A 22,307-nucleotide genomic window follows, 5' to 3' on the forward strand; every position below is an offset into this window, starting at 1 on the left:
TGCCCTGGGCTCATGATTAACAAGCACTGGCAAAGCCAATTGGTCTAGGCAATCAGAGATTTGTTGTGTTGTCAATGGTGGTGTCTTTTAGCCATGTGTTATGGAGTGGCTAATGTGCACTGAAGTGATCAGTAGTGGCAAGATGACACTGTGGCAGGTTCCTTGGGTTTGATCTTTCCAAATATTAAAAGTGGTGGCTTGTGCTGTCAAATGGTGAAAAAGAATAGGAAAGAGACAATGGAGCCAGCAAATTGGAATCCTATGGGTGGGCTGAGCCCACAAAGTGTATACTGCATGTCTTGAAGAGACAGCGCAAGCGCTGTCTATCCAAGACCTAAAAAGCGCTTTGCGATCTAGTTGAAAAATGCTAAGCATCCACAGGGTTAAAATGGACTTCCTCTGGTAGATAATTAGTAAAATGTAGCCCATCATACTAAATGATCCCTCTAGTATGTCCTCAGAAAAAGACAATTCAAAATGTATACTATGCAGCTATTGAGGTAGACTGAAACAACTACGAAACTATAAAAGTTCTTGAAACTAAAAGAAGGACTACAAGGGTTGTCAGGCAGGAGATAAAACTAGTAGTGTAAGTACTAAGAAGGTAAAGTCCAAGCATGACACTGTTGCAACTAACTGTGGTGGCCATGTTGAGATTTTCTAACCTAACATTTTGTTATGGTTATTAAAATGTAAAAATAACCCAATTCAATAATAATGATGTATTGAAGATAACAATTAATTTCACTATTGTAATAAATCACTGGAAAATCACAAACACTAATCACGTATCCAAATATGATAATTGCTTCCTGTAGCAATTATTTGGATACAGTAGACAACTCATATAAAATGTAAAAATATTGCATTTTTTTCTGCAATTAAATCAGTGTACCCAGAGAAATTTTGCACTAAAAGATATTTCCCCTCCACTTTAGTCCCATAACTTTGAAGCTAGCATTACTGCAACGCTTGGCCCACAGTGAACTCACTGTGATGTTTCAAGCTGTGAGTGTTGAGAAGAGAATCTCTGGACTGCCAGCAGCTTAGAGACCATGAAGGACAGGTTTGGTACGATTGACATTAGAGCTGTCATTGCAGAGCTCAGCGACTTGTACTGAGAAAACTAAAAGCAGATACTCTCATCATGAAATGGTTCTGTACCGCCTTTTCAAATGAGCTGAGTTGATAATTGTGAACCGTGACACACAGTATAAGTCAGTGTCTGACTTGCCCCACCATAAGCAGAGGAAGAAAGTGATTGGTGGACGGATGTGTAGGTCAAGCATCGAAGCGAGGTGGGCTTGGGGCACAGAACAGGCACCCTCAGAAAACAGCATCTGGCATTTGATCTTGGTCCTTGAATGCAAAGCAGATGTGTTGAGGTAAGAACAAGATTTACAAGCCTGTTTACAGAAATGAAGCAGAGCATGGAGGAAGTGAACACAGGACAGATTGTATGAATTGCTTTTGAACATGAAAAATGTAGTGCCTGCTCTGGACAAGTGGGGAGAAAGCATAGGAGAGCAACAATGGAGCCAGCAAATGGGAAGCCTTTGGGCAGGCTGAAGCCAACAAAGTATATACAGCGTGTCTCAAAGAGCCAGCGTTAGCGCTGTCTAGTCGAGACCTAAAAACTACTATGACATGTTTAGGCCATGGTACTAAGGATGGGTGGCATGTTGCATTGCCAGTGCAAACTTTCTGGCAAATTCATCAGGCCAAGATGACCCATTTGCCACCCAGCAGTGCACCGTAGCACATAGGTACAGCATCCTGGGAGCACCAACCAAGGGCACTGCAGGCAGTTCAGTTTTGCCATTGTTCCAGTAATTTCTTTCATTGCCCACTGGTAGGCCTTCACCTGGTCACTAATATGGTTCCCAATTTTCTAATTTTATGCATTGTTTCCTTTTGAAGTGCCCGCTTTTTTATGTCACATGATCTGACACACAGCTGTTTTTGCACCTTTAGCACACTATACGCTGGATTGTTTGGTAGTGTTTCTTCTTTTTTTATTTTGCATGTGACGTTATGTATGGAAGCCATGTTTTCAATATTAGTGTAGTGCAAGATGGTTTTTTTAAAGTCCCTGGCAGTTCCTCAGACCTATACAGACACCGTCAGCATTCCATCACATGCACTCCAGCAGCCCTCGGGTAATTTCTCTTAAGGTGGAAGGTTACTTCCTTCCTTCTCGCCTGCAATTTACAAAGTAAGTTTACTCTTTTCAGTGATGGTTAACTAAAATTTTTTGGGCATTTTGTCCCTTTGGTTTTGACATCATTCCATGTGCTGTTACATTTGTAATTTTTTTTTTTAAAGTTAACACCCTGCACCCACCAAAATATGAGTAGATTTATTTTGCCTTCATAGCCACAGTTATATCTCACCACTGATTGTTTAAGATACCACTTTTTTGTTGTAATCAGAGGATCACTTTTTTCCATTTTCCCACTTTTTTCAGAAATAACACTCTTGCTCCCCTGAACTCATCTTTGGCCTGAAGATGGCCCACTCAGTCTTTAGGGTCTAAATGCCATCCAAACGTTTGACAATTGGAACTCAATATTCATTTTTCCATGGACAGTTTTTGAGGATTTTTGACCTGTACTTACTACATAATTTTCAGTATTGTTCCTTTGTCGTCAATTCTCTTTCTAACACCCCTTGTATAGGTTCTCATTTTTCACAATGTGATCTGATCACTCAATGCCTTTAATTGATTTTGTCAAAAAATAGAGTTATCTGGATAACAAAAAGTGGGCAGACCTTTATTTTCATTTTGGTTCTGTTAATTTGATTTTGTTTTCCTGGATGTACCATTATTAAGTATCTTGATATTTTTATCCCATAATTGCTCTGCTTCACACTTATCGCAGGGCAAGGATTGTCTGGAGCACGGGCTTGGCAACTTGTGTCTCATTAATTGCCACATCAGTTCAGCTATCCACAAAATGCACAGTAATGGGGTGAAGGGTGTGCATTGAAGGACCTTGGAGAACCTAAGAGAGCATTTGTGTATAAATAGTAATTTATGATTTACATGATTCTGTTCCATGTAGTTCTTAATTTCAGATCTGAAATCCAGCACTGTCATAAACAGGACATGGTAGAGGTACAAGTCATAGTTAGCTCAGTAAATTATAATTGGTGAATTTAAGTAGGTTTTATTGCATTTAAAACATGATGTTATGACTAACTGTAATATTGCTTTATTCTTTTCTTTTTCCAGTGTATTTCTAGAGTTTTTTAAGTCAAGAAAGTTAGTAAAGTTAGAAAGTATTACCATACCTAACTAAAACCACACCTTAACCTTTTTCAGTGAATTTCTGTTTTTTTTTAACATAAATAATTTATTTATTACCATACCTAAATCCACGGACTGCCAACTCCCTGACATACTTTGCCTTAGGACATGTGTGTAATAGGGATGACTGCAGAGTCTGGCTACTAATATTACTACAACACCATTATTTTCCTCAGCCCATGCTTGACAGATCACCCAAAACTTTCTAGGAAGAAACTGACGTGGATGAACGTTTTGTTTTTAAAGTTTCGTGAAGATTCAGCAAACTGTGCCACAGTTATTAGCAATACTAAAACACTCATTACCATATATTTAATTTAAAAAACTTAATTGTTCCCACAGTGAAATCATCACCAACTGTATGTACCCCTTGGTTTAATTATTCAACAGGTGAACAAATAGTGTAAATTCTACACAAGTACAGTAAATGTACACTAAATCTAAATGTACAAAGCTAGATTTGTGTAAGGATAACAATTGACTATAGAAGGGCATAGTATAATAATGTTAGAGCAAAGCATACATATGTTATAGAACATCGCATATTTCTGGACACGGAGAAGCAGACATTAATTATACTGTCAAGACGAGCTAGAAGTGAGAAAGTCTGAGGCGGGGAGAACATACACCATTCCATATTATAATATCGATTTTTAGAACTTATTTTCCAAATATCAGTTTTCAAAGAGATCTTTTACAATAACATCATTTTTCTTGCCAGTATAATACTTTGACTAAAACATATTACCATATCAAATGTACATCTAAATACACACACACATTATATGCATGTGCTTAGGATTTTAGTATGTGTGTAGGTTACTATCATTTTGGCCTCAAAGGCTCCCACACCACCTTCATTTTTATATATGATTTTGACTATATATTATTTTTGTGTTCTGTTTTAGGAGTATACCCACTAAACACCCCAAAACATTGTTTCCTTGTGTTTTCTAATATGTGCCCTCCACCCCAATGAACATAATGTACAAACGTAATAAAAACATCAACATGTTATTATTATAATATATAATGTGTGTATTTATTTGTATATTTTATATACTTGTTCCTATTTATGTGTACCCTTGCCTAGTTATCCATTCCTCAATAAATAGCCTTTTACCATTTGAAAATGTTTACAATATACTTTAAATTAGTTGGACATGTTATTCAGTGATAGTTAAGAAATCTTACATTTGAAATTGTGTTGCCAAATTACAAATACATATTTTAAAGCTATATTTTGTTTTTCTGTGCAATAGAATGCAATGATTCACTTAGTCTGAGATGTTATGGGAAGACTATAATATTGTAAAATATTTTTTTCTAAAGTAATCTTTACAAACGATATATCTTGGAGACGATGGAAAATGATCATCGTTGTCCAAATATCTTGCAAACATTATGTTACATGCTACCAGTATAACAACAGGTAAGTGTTATTTTGAGGCTGAGTATGTCTGTGTGTGGGAGTGCCCAGTTGGTAGTGAATGTGTATTTGTGTGTGCGTGTCTGGTTTGCTAAAACAATCATCGAAATATTGGTGTAGTGGAATACATTTAAACTGAAATCACAATGCCTCTGTCAGACATGTAAACCGTGATGAACACACACTCACTCACTGACTCTCTGTTGCAGATATTTTAAAGAAAGGTGGAAACGCTGCTGATGCTGCTGTGGCAGTTGCTGCTGCCTTGAATCTCACTGAGCCTGCTAGTACTGGTATTGGTGGAGACTGCTTCTGCCTCTTTTATGAGGCCAAAACAAAACACATCTATGGTATCAATGGAAGGTAACCTACAACTATTCCAATTATTGTTTTTGTTTTAAGACATTCAGGACAAAATCTGAACAGTGAATTCATAAGTGCACAAATGTATCAAATGAGCAAAAAAGAAAGAAGTGGAAAAATCAAGTGACGTTTTGAACATAACATCAGGACTGTAGTTAGATGTCATTGGAGCACTTCAAAAAGAACTTAAAAATTAAATCAAAGTTTTTACTTCAATATTTAATCTTATCCACAACCATTTACTTGGTGACAATAAAAGTTGTGTCGTTCTTTTCTTTGGTTGCATTCATGTTTGATTTCCTTTGCCTGTTCTTTTAATGCTTTATCACAATCAGCAAATCCGAAATGACTCACAAAGCTTGTGAAAGTCTTTTTAAGCGAGCTCCTGTTAAGGAATTCAATAGAATATATATCCTGGAATACTTTGTAATCAGTAACGTGCATTTTACAAACTAATATCTTCTCAAACAAGATACTGACCCAGGTGAGTCAATCTTGCATATTTGCTTCTGTGACACTTCACACTAACCCTGTGAGGGCAGTATCAGGGGATAGTGTCCCTGACTGCGTGGGAGGGGTACTTGGTGACGGGTGATCATTTGTGTTCCCTGCAGGTAGAGTTAGTTTGAAGCCCCAAATGATTAAACTCCTGACTTCAAAATGCGAGTCTGAGGTCTGCTCCTTCCATAGCTCTATTTTCTTCAAACAACTTCTTCCTCCATAGACTTATTTCCAGAGATCATCCCTCTATGAGGTGGCCTGACACAAAGGGTAAGGGCAAATGAACATAAAAATAACATACGTTTTGCAAATCAAGTGGACCAATGGTGGACTGGTACATGTGCGGTGTGAGGCATCTACATACTCATATGTGTATGTATGTTTTTTTAGACGAGATTTACACTGGTGAGTGCATATATACATCATGAGTGTCTGGTGTTTCAGTGAATGTGGTGTATCAGTGAATGCCCTTAGTTTGTGGTTTGCATTGGAGACCTTACTGACTCATGCATGAGCCTTAATGGCTGCCTATGGTCCATCTTCTACCACAGCTATTTCCACTTCTTCCAAATGCGCAACCCAGCATTACCTGTATGGAGTTTACAGAGACCATGTAAAGAGGTACGAGGGGGTTGATGGTCCTTTTACTCTAGCCTACTACTGGTGGCAACAAAGACACTTCTTTATGTGCCTCTTTTCCAACTTGCATCCACTCAGGAAATATCTTTGGGATGTGTCCTGGCTCCTTCCAAGGAGGCCCTTTTGTGGTTGAATACCCAGCCTAAAGATACGCACTTGCTTCTTGCATTCTGAAGGACTCATACCAAACCCATATTGCGCTTGTCACTTCATATTCTTGAAATATGATGGTATAGAAGAATTTTGGCTGCACACAACCCTGCTCATATGCCACTTGTCTGATTAGAGACAGAAAGGGTTCAATGCCTGACAGGCATTGAAAACTAAATAAATAAAATTAAATCCAGAGAAACCTGCTCACTAGAAATATCCAAGGGCTTCTCAAGTTCTTTTTGGCCAAAATGCTGGAGGCGAAAGCTGGCCAAGCAGTGTTTGTGTGTCAGTGTGCATGTGTTTATTACAGAGTGCTGAAGGACTGGGATCTGAAACATGGTGCAGGGATTAAGCATTAAGCAACCACAATGTTGTGTGATGTCTTGAAGCACCCGAAGGCCCACCATGGCCTGGTTGGGCCTAACATGACACTGTGCAAAAGGAGACAAGAGCAAGGGGTGATGTGGCTACAACCACACCACACACCTTACACCTGCATGCTTACATTAACTGTTACTTCTGCCTGACCCCCACCTTCTGTACACTTAGTTCACTTGTTACTGACATCCTTGTATTTTTTTTGTTGCCATAAGGACTCTTTGCACTTTACCACTAACCAATGCTAAAGTACTTGTGCTCGCTCACTAAAACACGGTAAAAATGGCTCACACATGATTCCCACATTTAATTTACTCCAAAATCCCTTATATGTGGTACTATATGTATCCAAGGCCTTACAGTAAATGCTACTAGTGCTCCTGAGGCACTACTTGTGCCACCCACTAAAGAAGCCCCTTGAAACATGTCTCAGGCCTAACATTGCAGCCTGTAAAACAGTTTAAAGCTTCTATTTTGACCTGGCAAATGAACCTTTGCCAGGACTAAACCTTCCTTTTTACATAGAAGTCACAGCTGGAGTAGGCACTAAATGCCCATACGACAAGCATGCATTGTGTTTAAAAAATAGGATGTGTTTTAAAGTTTTATATGTCCTGGTACTGAAAAATTCCATATTTGATTTTCACTGCTGTAACGCGTCTCTCTCCTATTGGCTAATATGAGGTTACCTCATTACATTTAATAAGTGCAAACTTTTGGTTGAGGGCAGGTAGGATTATCATGATTGCACTCAAATTAATTTTCATGTATTAACCTTTTAAATGCGAATGTCGGAATTTAAGCCTCAAGTCTGAAAATGCCACTTTTAGAAAGTCAAACCTAAGATGAAATTGGCAGTACTGACCTTAATTCTTAAGAACGTATATTTGTGCTTGTGAACACCTCATTTAATGAGTGTGATCACCATTTTTGTTTGTAGCGTAAAACATATTCTCTTCATTCGTATTTCCAAACCATATAGTTGTACAGAAGAACAAAAACACAAAACATGACATTACATTAGCAATATTGTTTTTGAATGACCCAGTGAACATACGTAAATGAACAAGTCAATCAGTGATAGAACATGCAATGAAATAAAACATAAAAATGTGTCCAGGTTCTGGAATTCAACACCCATGAAGGGCTTATCTCTGTTTCATTTTACTTACTTGCCCCTACTAATGGGAAAGATCCAGAAGGTACAGGTTAATAATTTGACTAGATAATGAATAGGGACATCACTTGTTTCGTACAGCCATATTCCCTGTATGTCCAAAATGTATTTTTTAGCACTCCCAGGATGAACACTGCCAATGCGATTTAATTCCGTTATTACTCTTGGGTTCTCCTCAGGACACAGAACTGATAGATACTACATGAAAAAAAAAAAAAAAGAAGTCAAAAAGCAACAGTCAGTGGACTAAGCAATTGCAAAAGGGCTTGACAATCCACCTTCCACTTGCCTACTCACTTCTGATGCTTTTTTAATCAAATAAACCTTGTCTAAATGAACATCATTGATATATGCTGACTAGATCTAAACTTTAGATCAAATCAACAACATAGTATAAGCATTTAGAACATCAGCATTTTCTTGCCCTAACTATTTGGTGTGTGCTGCCAGTGTCCTGGTAACATGGCTGTGAATGGCTCTGCTGTCAGGCTGTGTGTACTCCTCCCAGACAGTGAGACAAAAGGAGACTAGGTGTTGGCAGGATAGGCCATCGTGCCAGGATGGCTTGGGGGAGGGATAGCTGTTCACTGCCTCCCATACACTTCAAAGGGCTTTTCTCCAGCACTCAAAAACAGAAATTGACACTAGTCTTTTGTCACTCCAGACTTCTTGGCGCCTTGGCAGGGGAAGGGAAAAACTTTCCAGAACCATATGTGGGCATGGCATTGGGAATCTCCCCACTTCAAAAGCTGGCATCAGATGTAAATACTGGAGCCTCAGAACAACTCTTCAGTAAGATTTTGGAGTTGTGGAAGACTTCAGAAGGACTGCCTGGACCCTCCAATGACTGCTCTGTTTGTACCAGAGAACTGCCTGGCTGCTAGAAGGCCTGCCGTGCTGCTTGAAGGAGAATTGGGCCATCTCCTTGATCCTAGGACCACCAGAAGTGACTCCAAAAGCTATTTAGCTGGGCGTCTGTGTGAGATACAGGGACAAAACAAGCTCTCCAGAGAATGTGAGCCCGGCACCTGGCCTTTGCTGGAGTGAGTCCTAACCTCCCAAGTAGTGGCCTCTAGGTCCTACACCCTTGGAAGTGATGTTAGAGATGCTGCGCCACCCTAATCTTAGAAATTGGGACTTTTACCAAAAAGTGCCAGAAGAACCAATAGTAAAACGGGACTGACCTGCGAGCTGATCCGCCCAAGGTGCATCACCGGTCTTCCTAACTTTACTGTAGCTCCCACTACTTCCTTTTCCTCAACAGCAAATGTTGTGAAGCAAGACCGCTCAGCGACAGTATCTGGCCTTGTGGTGCCCTTTCTAGTTATAGTCTACAGCTTGGTCCCGCTGAAGATTTTCGACTTCCAAAACATTGTCTAAGTCTGAAAGTAGAAATCTTCACTGGGCTCGATGGTGATTAGCTCCCCATAGACGGCAATCTCCTCAGCCTGAAAATCTAGCTTTTCCCATTCTGATCTTTTTCCCGTCAACGCTAACAGCTTCACCAAGACTTCGTCCAGCAGCTTCATGATGATGACTCCTCCTCGGACACAGTCTGCTGCCTTGCCCAGCTGAACTCTTACCTTCTCCTGGACTTTCTTCAGGAAAGTTTTTAAGTCCAAAGGTAAGCCAATAACTGAGTCAATCCAACTTGTGTATCCAACCAGTGAATAATCGCTGTTGGTCTTAACTTTTGACTGTGCCCTGCTCTCGCATGACAAGATTCCTGCGGTTGGAGATTTGATCTTATAGGCCCAGACTTCCCTAAAAAAAAATTTTGATTTTTTTTTGATGTCACTTTATTTATTAAAATGTAACTTTTTTTCTAAATTGTCTTGGATTTTTTCTTGTGTTGTGTTTTCACTTTATTACTGTTGATGTGCTGCATAAGCACTTTACAGATCACCTTTAAGTTAAGCTTAACTGCTTTTGTGCCAAGCAACCAGAGGGTTAAGCAAAGGTTAATTTAGTGACTTTTGTGATTCATCCTGATGAGGGTTGTGGTTGTTGCTTCAGTAGGGTTTTCACCCCCCTCAACTAATAACCCAATTTGTTATAGCAGTTATTGTAGTCAAACTCGGGTACAGTTGAATGCTTAGGAATTTGGCAAATGCACTGAGTTTGTATATACCTTTAACACAGTTATCTTTTAAAAGATTATTTATTTCTGTCTTATGCATCTTATTTGTTTAACCCCTACTGTGCCTTGGACGAGGTGATCTCGTCCAAGGCACCAGTTCCCGGGTGCCTTGGACGAGATCACCTCGTACTGCACCCGGGAACCGGGGGGAGCACTAGCGCTCCCCCCATGGGCCCCGCACCCACAGCCCCCGGTCGTGGATGGAAGGGGAATCCCTTCCCCTTCCACCCCGCTCCCCCCCCCCCCGCCCCCCTGTGACGTCAGCACACATCACGCGCTGATTGCCACAGAGGCCTCCTCCTTCGCGCTAGAAGCTCAGCTTCCGGGGCGCTCGGAAGAGAAATGCAAAGCATTTCTCTTACGATCACGTGGAGGAGGCCCGGAGAGGCTTCAAAGCGAAGGAAATGTATTTCCTTCCCTTTGAAGTCTCTCTCAGCTTTTCAAAAGCCGGATTGTAAAGCAATCCAGCTTTTGAAACGCCCACTAGACACCAGGGATTTTATTTTTTGGGGAAATTGGCATAAGGGAGCGACCCCTTGGGCAAGGGTCGCTCCCAGGGGGGGCATTTTTTTTTTAAGGCCTTTTCTGCCCCCCCCGGGGGGCAGATCAGCCTATTTTAATTAGGCCGATCTGCCCCCAAGGGGGGCAGAAATCACTAGGCACCGGGGATTTTTTGTTGTTGTTGTTTTACAGATTGTGAGCGACCCCTGGAGGGGCAAATTGTATTTAGGCCATTTCTGCTGCCTTTGGGGGCAGATCGGCCGATTTTAGGTCAATCTGCCCCCAAAGGGGGCAGAAACCACTAGGCACCGGGGATCTTTTTTTTTGTGCCAATGTCACGCAAGGGGAGCGACCCCGTAGGCAAGGGTCACTCCCGGGGCGGGGTTGGTGGAGGTGGGGGGGCAAATTTATTTTAGGCCATTTCTGCCCCCCCCGGGGGCAGATCGGCCTATTGTTATTAGGCTGATCTGCCCCAGGGGGGGGGGGGGGGCAGAAAACTAGACGCCAGGGCAAATTTTTTTGGGGTGTTTTTTTGTTTGTTTGTTTGTTTTTTTAGAGATGGGGAGCGACCCATTAGGCGAGTGTTGCTTCCCTGGGGGGCAAATTGTATTTAGACCATTTCTGTCCCCCTAGGGGCAGATCGCCGATTTTAGGTCAATCTGCCCCCAAGGGGGGCAGAAACCACTAGGCACCGGGGATTGTTTTTTTGCGCCAATGTCACGCAAGGGGAGCGACCCCGTAGGCAAGGGTTGCTCCCGGAGAGGCTTGGGGGGCAAATTTATTTTAGGCCATTTCTGATTGGCCTATTGTTATTAGGCCGATCTGCCCCCGGGGGGGGGCAGAAACCTCTAGGCACCAGGGCTAATTTTTTTTTGTGTTTTTGTTTGTTTGTTTGTTTTGTAGAGATGGGGAGTGACCCATTAGGTAAGGGTCGCTCCCCTGGGGGGCAAATTGTATTTAGACCATTTCTGCCCCCCTTGGGGGCAAATCGGCATATTTTGGGTCAATCTGCCCCCAAGGGGGGCAGAAACAACTAGGCATCGGTTATCTTTTTTTTTGCGCCAATGTCACGCAGGTGGAGCGACCCCATAGGCAAGAGTCGCTCCTCGGAGGGGTTGGGGGGCATATTTATTTTAGGCCATTTCTGTCCCCCCTGGGGCCGGCTGAGCTAGAGGCCAAAATCCACAGGTAGGCACTTTGTAAAAAACACCTCTGTTTTCTGTGAAAAAATGTGATGTGTCCACGTTGTGTTTTGGGCCATTTCCTGTCGCGGGCGCTAGGCCTACCCACACAAGTGAGGTATCATTTTTATCGGGAGACTTGGGGGAACGCTGGGTGGAAGGATATTTGTGACTCCTCTCAGATTCCAGAACTTTCTGTCACCGAAATGTGAGGAAAAGTTTGTTTTTTTAGCCAAATTTTTGGGTTTACAAAGGATTCTGGGTAACAGAACCTGGTCAGAGCCCCACAAGTCACCCCATCTTGGATTCCCCTAGGTCTCTAGTTTTAAGAAATGCACAGGTTTGGTAGGTTTCCCTAGGTGCCGGCTGAGCTAGAGGCCAAAATCTACAGGTAGGCACTTTGCAAAAAACACCTCTGTTTTCTGTCAAAAAATGTGATGTGTCCACGTTGTGTTTTGGGGCATTTCCTGTCGCGGGCGCTAGGCCTACCCACACAAGTGAGGTATTATTTTTATCAGGAGAGTTGGGGGAACATAGAATAGCAAAACAAGTGTTATTGCCCCTTGTCTTTCTCTAAATTTTTTCCTTCCAAATATAAGAGAGTGTGTAAAAAAGACGTCTATTTGAGAAATGCCCTGTAATTCATATGCTAGTATTGGCACCCTGGAATTCAGAGATGTGCAAATAACCACTGCTCCTCAACACCTTATCTTTTGCCCATTTTGGAAATACAAAGGTTTTCTTGATAGCTATTTTTCAGTCTTTATATTTCAGCAAATGAATTGCTGTATACCCGGTATAGAATGAAAACCCACTGCTGGGTGCAGCTCATTTATTGGCTCTGGGTACCTAGGGTTCTTGATGAACCTACAAGCCCTATATATCCCCGCAACCAGAGGAGTCCAGCAGACGTAACGGTATATTGCTTTCAAAAATTTACATTGCAGGAAACAGTTACAGAGTAAAACTTAGAGAAAAATTGCTTTTTTTTTCACCTCAATTTCAATTTTTTTTTTTTCAGTTGTTATTTTCTGTAGGAAACCCTTGTAGGATCTACACAAATTACCCCTTGCTGAATTCAGAATTTTGTCTACTTTTCAGAAATGTTTAGGTGTCTGGGATCCGGCATTGGTTTCACGCTGAAAGCACAAAAAATCATAAAAATGGGGTATGTCCCAGTAAAATGCCAAAATTGTGTTGAAAAATTGGGTTTTCTGATTCAAGTCTGCCTGTTCCTGAAAGCTGGGAAGCTGGTGATTTTAGCACCGCAAACCCTTTGTTGATGCCATTTTCAGGGAAAAAACCACAAGCTTTCTTCTGCAGCCCCTTTTTCCCATTGTTTTAAAAAAAATGAACTTTTCACTGTATTTTGGCTAATTTCTTGGCCTCCTTCAGGGGTACCCACAAAGTCTGGGTACCTCTACAATCCCTAGGATGTTGGAAAAAAGGACGCAAATTTGGCTTGGCTAGGTTATGTGGACAAAAAGTTATGAGGGCCTAAGCGCGAACTGCCCCAAATAGTCAAAAAAGGCCTGGCACAGGAAGGGTAAAAAAAGGCCTGGCAGTGAAGGGGTTAAAAAAAGTCCTTTACTTTGCAAAATGACAACATTTTTGCACTGCCAGATGGTTCACTATAATGAAAATCACAACAGAAAGGGGTACAGTAAGATTAAGTAACATTTAGATTGTGTTACTGCAGCATTCCTTCAATTGTGTACTACTTTGGGTGAAAATATTTAGTGCTGCTTGAGCTATTCTGTCTATAAAGGTTCTGGTTAAAGTACAAGAAAGCATATTTAAAAAAAGGTCTGTCATTGATTTTAGTCTGAGCAAGTCAATCCCTTAAAAAGCTTTCTTTTACTGCTAGAGCTACAAGTATTTTGGTAGGGGATGTTGCTTGTCATCACCCACATGTTGTATGAATTGAAGTTCAAGAATTGACAACACATGCGACAGACGGGTAAACCTATATGCAGGTGTCCCAACTAAGATATATATTTTTTTAAACATCTTGAAGTGAAAAAAATTAAACAATAACTGATTTTTATTTCGTAGACAATGTGTGTTGATTCATTGCACTTTTTATATGTAGAATAGCCCCTCATGCATTTGCAAAGCATGCACTCCACAAGAGGCAGGAGACACACCAGGCAGCCAATAGTATGCGCTATGCTGCAACTATTCCTACGGACACGAACAAAGACCACTCTAGGAATAGTTTAAAGAATTGATAACAGACATCAGCAGGGTCAACCCAGTCCCAAGAAGAATACCCCCAAAAAACTTACTGGCTACGTTTTTGCATGTCATATGTTGTGCAGAACCATGTGGGACTGCAAAGGAGATCAAAAAAGAGTGTTTACCAATTTTACTCCAATGCGGAAACTGCTTCAACTACTAAACGCAGGCTTGGCATAAAACTAGAAAGGTGGCCTTCGAGGGGTTAAACTATAGCTGGGGTGGCTCCTTCACAAAAGGGAAGGAGCATCGTCCCCCTGGCTAAGCCAGGAGCTGAAAAGGAAAATGATATTTCTTTATCATTTTATCTTTCAGCTGCTGGCTTAGCCAGCAGCATGTGAAGGGCAGGGCTGGGCCACGGGAGTGGGAAGAGGGAAGAAGGAGAGAGTGCACCTAAGTGCGCATGGATGTTTGGCCGGCCATCTTAGGTTTCTCAAGCCCGGCTGTGTTGAACACTCAGGCTGGAAAAACTGCACAGACCTCAGTGCATTGTCTGAGTGGCAGTCCAAGCCTCTCAGACCAATCCTGATGCTTGTTTCATGCTAGGTTGAGCATGAAAGCAGTGCCAGGATTGCCGGGGGCCCTGTGCTGGTGTCCCAGTGAACACTGGGACACTAGAAGAAGAGGAGTGAGGAGGCAGGAGCCGGCGGCGACGGGAAGAGGTAAGTTTTTCTTTTTTTTTGTTTATTTCCCACTTCTCGCCCACTGAGATTTGCGGCAGCGGCCTCTGAACTAGAGAGATAATTTGACTGTTATTTCACTACGGTTCACACACTGCTGTGGACCCGGATTTAAAAAAATAAGCAAATCCTTTTGAAGGCAGGCTGGAGCTTTTCTCTTACTGTCCATTTCAGATTTGCATACTGATTGACCTGATTGGCTGGCTGCAAGTGGAATATTAGTGTTGAGGCCGCCATTTCATGATGAGGTGATGGTGTCAGTCTCTGGTGGGAAAAATAATACATAAAGAGACAGGGTAAAAAGACCCAGAACCCAAGCCTTGTTCGGAGAAGGGGCCTAAATGCAAAAGGTTTAAATGGAGTCCACACCTAGCAACAAAATCTGGACTTACCCTAAAGTATGCAGACATGAAGCAGAGTCTATTGACATTCTGAGAATTTTAAAAGTATTAGGATGTTTTCATTGTTTAAAACTTTACACCTCCTTTCAAAAAACCACAAAGTGGCTATTTCATAGCAACAGGAGCCACAGCCACCATTTTATGAAGAGCTGAAGACCTTAGCAGTTGCTGCTCGAAGTTATTGTTGTATTTCACATCTCTGATACAGGTTGCAAGGAATTTCCTGGGCGATTGTCAGCTTCTCTGCCTCAAGAGGCAGAAGAAATAATTTGCAGAGGACATTCAGTGGAGAGAAAGAAAAACCAAGGACACCATTGTTTGATAATTTTTCAGTCATCTTCTTGGAGAGAATGATTATATGTTAAAAGAGTGATGGGAAAGCTATGAAACCTGAATTTAAACATGGGACATAGAGGTCTGTACTTCTTTGAAACTTCAACCTGAGACGGTACTTGAAAGTGTAGCAGGAAAAGGCGTTTGAAAAATTCCAGTTTCAAGGTTGTCAAGAACAAACAACGACACCATCTAGCCAAGCCACAAACACCATAGAATGTTCCTGAATAGGTGATAGCATTATGCCAAAACATTTGGGTACGACCACTACTCTTGTTCTGTTCCTTATGTGATTAAAATCACTATGGACAGTGTTTTTAAAAATATTCTGAATGACTAACATACTCTATGGCTCCAAATGTCTGTACTTCAAACCACAGGCTATTCTAATTTACAGAACACATCCTACAAAGTCATGCAAATTTATTTAATTGTGTTCAGACCCAGCATCCCCCACACAATTAGTATGCAAGTAATCGCATTGCATATATAATCCTGTTATGATTGACATGAAGGTACCTACTGATCCTGAAAAACCTTCATCTGCAACACATCGTTATGATCATGTATAAGGATTGGAGGTGACTGTACTTGGGCAGAATTTATTGCTAACCATCATGGATGTGGAATTGTGTGAAAATGTAGTTGTGAATACCTCTGTAAAAGATTTGAAGTCTGTGAGCCAAGCAAAACTGGAACCTGACTTGAGCCAAAGGTGTAGCCCTTGTCCCATTGGGACCTGCAGTCTCAAACAGAACTGAGCCAAGGAAGCAACACACTGTCCCTCTTATTACCTAATGTACGTTTACCTCGTTTACGTTGAAGGACTGTGCGTCCTTCAAAAATCGTTTTTGAAGGACGCACGCCGGTGGGGTAGGTGCACTTGCCTACTTGCATGAAACTGAAAATTTTAGTTTCTTATTCTGGCCAGCGATCCTTTTGGGCTCTATCCTGACATTGGGGATGGGCGACCTTGTTGAGTTAACAATTAGGACTAAGTAAGTGACTTTGTTTTACACATTATCGATCATTATAGTTGTTGGAGAAGGTTTTTTGTCCTGATGAAGCGTCATTGGATCCGGCTGGACCGCCTAGACGCGAAACATGTAGACTTGTGATTGTGAGGTACCAAAGACGGTCATATCCTCCATTTTTAAGTGAGAGTAGGTGAGCATTGTCAATCACCCATTACTCCCTATTTTGTTTTTAATCTTGGTCGCCATCACATGTACCACTGATTAAAAACTATGATTTATTGTTTGATGGCTAACCAATTTTAACATTCGATTCTCTCCATGATTTGCTCGGGTACTTAAAATTGGGTATCCCTTTGATAATTATGCACTTTTTCACAGTTACTATCTGAGCAAAGTGGTTAAGAGCACCCCGTGTTGGGGAGCCCGTCAGGCATTGCAGTACCAGCCTGACGAGGAGCTTTCCCAATGATGATGCTACACATCCATTGTGATGCATGAGGGTTCTTGCTCCTGAAGAATTTGGTTCGCCTTTGTGAATTTTCGTGTGTTTGGAACAGTGTACCAATTTTTGTATTATATTTGTTAACCCAACCACCCCTGCGCACAGCTTTGGCCATGTGTTGCAGTGGTTGGCCACAGGGCCTGACCTGTGGCCAGGCCCTGAGTCCAACCCCCTATAAGCACCCAACCTTGTACTGTGCAAGGCCTTCACCCGTGTGCAGCCAGACTCTGCAGCCAACCCCCCTAACCACCCAACCCCATGCTCTGCATGGCTTTTTGGCAATGCGTGGCGGGAGTTGGCCCGGACTGTCTCTCTGGGTGTGATAATAGGTGTGAGAGGTTGTATCTGGGGAGCGAGTGGCTGTGAGAGTGTCTGAGTCTGAGAGTGCTTACATCAGTGTTTTAGCGGGTATGTCATTGTGTGCGTCGGTGAGTGAGTGGGTGCATGATGGTGTCAGTGGGTCCATATGTGGGTATGGGAGTCTGAGTGGGTCTGTGAGTGGGTGCGTAACTGTCTGAGTGGGTCTGTGAGTGGGTGCATGAAGGTCTGAGTGGGTGCAAGAGGGAGGGTGGAATGGGTCTGTGAGTGAGTGCGTGAGTGTCTGAGTCAGTCTGTGAGTGGGTGCATAAGTGTCTGAGTGACTATGTGAGTGGGAGAAAGAGCCTGAGAGACAGAGAAAGAGAGTGAGAGGGAGATAGATATAAAGTGTTTCAGGCTTTAATGCATGATATACTTAGAATGTGATATTTCTTCACAATTTGAAAAGAAAAATGTGTTTGTCAGTTGAAAAGGGTAAGATCACCTTTGAGTATGAGCCTTAAACATTTGTAGTTAAAAAAATAAATAAAGGAGGTAAATGACCAGGAACACACCTGGTCTTGAACCCTCAACACTTAAGCTATGCATTTTTTAAATATTGTTTTTAGTTCTTCATGGGCTACCTGGTACCGTGGGAGAAGCCTCAAGGCCTTCCCCTTGGCGTCTGACTATATTTTTTTATTTATTTTCTAATATGACCTTATAGGCTATCTGAGACTGCGGGAGGGGCTCAAGACCTCCCCCGCAGTCCCATTGCTCCCATTGCTCCAGCAAGCATGCAGCTGCTTTTAGCTGCAGATGCCTGGTTGGTGGAACAATGCTTACATCTCTGTTCCATGAGCGCATAGCTGTGTGCAGGGAACAGAGATGAAAACTCCGCTTTTTGGCAGCAGGACCTGTTTGACAGGTCCCGCTGTCAAAAAGTGGAGTGTTTGCTGTGACTTGGCTGCAGCTTCAAAGCTGCAGCCAAGCCACAGCAAACAGCTATGTTTCAGGGGTGGCCACCCTGGGATATAGCAGGAGCCAGCCCTGGGGGGTCCCCAGCACCATCAGTGGCTCTTCCACTCAGAGCAAACACAAGTCCACTCCCAGAAAGTGATAACTGTCAAACAGCTCTTGTTTGCTGGGAGCTGAGGTTTGCTCTATTTCCCTGCTCACAGACATGCGGGCAAAGAAACTATTGCTCTCACAGACTGGGAGCTGCATGTTTAGCAGCTCCCTGTCTGTGACCGCAATGCCGGCTCCCACAGGAGGCTTAGAGCTGGCTGGGATCACGGGGGCCTTGAGGCTACCGCTGCAGTCCACATGGGTACTGACTCGTTGCCCTTGGCGGCAGGCAGGTGACTTTGCAGGGCCCCGGGGGATTGGGTGCTTGGGGCCCAGATCGGCCTGGGGAGGGTGCACAGCCCCCACTCCTCAATTTATTAGTGGTGGGCGCTGTGTGGCGGGGACTCTGGGGCTGAAGTCGGCTGGGGGAAGGGGGTCTGCATATCCCCCCTACTGCACACTAGCCATTAACCCAACGAGGTAGCACTTACTAACTAACCAGTAGAAAGTACTCCACCTGGATAGAAATTTTGTGCAAAACTTGTTGGATAAGCAAGCAGGTGAGCTTCTGTTCTGACCAAGATTCTCATTTCACATAAATTAAACCTCAACAGGAAACATTTACAAATAAAAGTAGCTGGTGCCCCTGTTCAAGCTCCACTTCTGGAGAAGGCAAATGATCCTAACTCCTGTGCTTGGCGAAGGCAAAGCATATGTGTTTACTCTGAGATTTTATATTGAAAAACAACCTGAAATCCTTTGTGGAAGTAAATGCTTCTTTAATCTACTGGAGAGCCATCAGACATTCTCACTGTCACAACCATTCTCGCACCACATAGACCCACTCACATCCACTCTCACACCCAGACAGACACTCTCACAGCCACTCTCAGAGCCAGCCTCTCACACCTATTTTCACACCAAGAGAGACTGGCCCTGTGCCCAACTTGCACTGCGCACGGCCAAAGGCTGAGCATAGCGTGGTGTTGGTTGGTTAGGAAGAGGCCTTTGGCTGTGTGCGGCGGTGGTTTGAATAACATATAGGGCCTGATTACAACTTTGGAGAAAGTGTTAATCCGTCCCAAAAGTGAGGGATATACCACCAGCCATATTACGAGTTCCATAGGATATAATGGACTTGTAATACGGCTGGTGGTATATCTGTCACTTTTGAGACGGATTAACACCTTCCTCCAAAGTTGTAATCAGGCCCATAGTAATGAAAATTACTTTACGTTAAAAAACCCCATAGAAATTCACTGAAAAAACGAAGGTTACAGGGATGTTATATTTAGAAACTAGAAAGAAAAACTTAGAAATTGACTTAAAAAAAACATAGGTTACACTATAGTTAGATTCTTCATTTACTTGCGCAAAACCAGAGAAATTCAGCAGTGGGAGCTGGAGTTATTTCAAATAACTATCAATCAATCAGGGTGCTTGTGGAGCGTGGCTAATCACCTGTTAGAGTCTCAAGGAGCTGGGAGTTGGGGGAGGTGGTCTGCAGTTCAGTCGATGAGCTGGATGGCTGGTTCAGTCGAAGAGCCAGGTCTTGAGATCCTTCCTGAATTGGAGAGAGGGCGATTGCCTGAGATAAAGAGGAAGAGAGTTCCAGGTATTAGCAGCGAGGTATGAGAAGAATCTTCTTCCGGCTGTGGTCTTGTGGATCTGTGCGATGCCGGCCAGGCCATGTGGGCAGAGCAGAGCTGTCTCGTTGGGGGTGTAGAAGGGGAGGCAGTGGTTGAGGGATGCAGGTCCGATGTGGAGGGCCTTGTAGGCCTGTGTGAGGAACTTGAAGGTGATTCACTTGTTGATCGGGAGCCAGTGGAGCGCTCTCAGGTGCCCGCAGATGTGGCAGTGGCGGGTAATGTCCAGGATAAGTCTGGTGGCAGCATTTTGTATTCTCTGCAGCTATTTTGGAGCTTCTGTGTGGCGCAGGCAGAGTGTGTTGCCATAGTTGAGCTTGCTTCTTACGAGGTCCTGGGTGTCTGTTCTTCTGGATTCTTTGGGGATCGACTTGAAGATCTTTCAGAGCAGGCAGAGCGTGTGGAAGCAGGAGGATTAGATAGCATTGATTTGGTGGTTCTCGCAACCTAAAGTAACTATAACTTGCGCCCTGGCTGCACTGCCGATTACCCCAGATACTACAGCACTCATGACAAATTTTATAACGTCAATAAAAATATCAAAATCAAATAAAAATATAAATGAAACATTAGCAGTCAAATTATTGAAGAAAATATTGTGCCTGGCGGGGTGCGAGTTATAGTTACCCTAGTCCGCTGATCCATCAAGCAGAGAGGCCAAGAAAAAGGGGTAGTGTTTCCAAAAACATTGAGTTCTCATTTTAATTCCCAATTTTACTCTCCAATACAGAAAAAATACAGCTTAAAATAATTTCACAAAATTTGGCTTAAGTTAGAACTTTACTCAGAAAACCTGCTTTTTTGTTATTGGGTGTAAATCAGCTCAGTATTTTTCAAGAAATGTGCATGTAAAAAAGTGCTTGCAGTGGTCATGAAGAGGTTAATCTCTTAGTAAAGTTATTGACATCTGGACCATTATGTACTGTGGGACTCCTGTGGTATTGAATATAAAAAATAAAAAAAACTTGATTGCCATTGGCCGAGGGAATCTTTTTTCTCTGTCAGCCAAAGGGGTACGTTGGTGCCTGGGACTGTACCTCAGTACCTTGCAATGTGGTTCTGGTGTAAAGGGGCAGAGTAGGGACTCCCTGACCCCCAGGCACTTGGGGGTGGGTCAACCCAGTGGATCCTCTGAGATTAAAGTTGAAAAAAAGAGTAAAATATTCTTGTGGAACCAAGAGATGCCCTACCACGAGATACCACATAGATCTTGCATGGCCTTCTGTACAAGCACCCACCCCATGGATCGGGAAACCATTTCTTTTCCTTGAGGGGATGATCTTGAAACCTGCATGTTACATAAGGTTTTTGCTGAGGGTAACAAGTTTCTGTCATGTGATAATGATTTAATGACTCGTTTTGAAACAAAAATGTATATAAACGACCTAGATGTTTTAATTAATTTTCTCTCTGAGCCCCAATTGCTATTTTCTAGAGAGAACTATGGTCATTTGAAAATAAAATGGTCTTTGATCTTTTGCTTTGCTGTTTCTTATCTTGCAGTAAATTAAAGTTGGACTTTAGGTTCCTTGAGAGGTTGTGTTTTATTTTTAGCAGTTTATGATCCACGCCCACGTTTTCCATAATCTGCCACAATTTAACCCTGTTCCCCAAATCAAAGGCACTAGTAAGGTCTATCAAAGCCATGTGTAAGATGCCTTTTTTAGCTGAAACATACTTCCCTGCAACAGGATAAAGATGTAAGACCTGATCAACTATCCTTATACCTACCCTGAATTTGATTTGTGATTGTGCTAATATGTTGTTTTCAAAAGCCTAGGTTTCAAGACGTGATAGAATAACCCTCCCTAATAATTTTGCGCCGGCATCTATCAAGGAGATAGGTCAGTAACAGGATGGGCGAGATCTATCACTCTTCTTAAAAATGGGGACGATTATTGCTGTACCCCATGTAGCCGACAACTGCGCACCTCGGAATGTTCGTTAACGCGGGTGCCCAACCTGCTATGTTTGATTTAAAGAAATCGATTGGGACCCCAATCAGTCCTGCTGCTTTCCCATCTATTCGATAGCAGTTACAACTTTGCTCACCTCAATAAGGGGCATATTATTACCACGACCCTCAGCAAGCATTGACGTTTGAAGCATAAAATATGTGGGATATGAGGTACTGGTGTCTTGAAACACACTTGTATAGTGGGACACCTATTAATCTGCTGTTATTAGGCATTCTACCTTGGGAGGTTCTGGATCAGTGAAATAACTATGGTCCACTACTGACCAGAATTTCACTGAATCTCCTGTGTTTGCAGCACAGATGAGGTCATCCCAGGCTTTAGACCAAATTTCTCTTTTCCTAACTTCGAAGGCCATCCTGAAATCTGCTCTCGCTATTCCTACGTCCTACAATGTGGGGGACAGCCTTCAGGGTT

At 42.6% G+C, this 22,307-nt stretch overlaps 1 protein-coding gene across 1 annotated transcript in view; it reads left to right on the forward strand.

Moving 5' to 3' along the window:
- The window catches only part of LOC138265558 (glutathione hydrolase-like YwrD proenzyme), a 389,347-nt gene that overhangs the window by 68,013 nt on the left and 299,027 nt on the right, over positions 1–22,307 (forward strand). Inside the window, exon 3 of the mRNA XM_069213375.1 lies at positions 4,949–5,102. Coding sequence (XP_069069476.1) covers positions 4,949–5,102 — 154 coding nt within the window. The remainder of the gene's footprint in view (positions 1–4,948; positions 5,103–22,307) is intronic.

This window comes from Pleurodeles waltl, chromosome 11, assembly GCF_031143425.1.
Source record: "Pleurodeles waltl isolate 20211129_DDA chromosome 11, aPleWal1.hap1.20221129, whole genome shotgun sequence".
Classification (NCBI taxonomy): Eukaryota; Metazoa; Chordata; class Amphibia; order Caudata; family Salamandridae; genus Pleurodeles; species Pleurodeles waltl.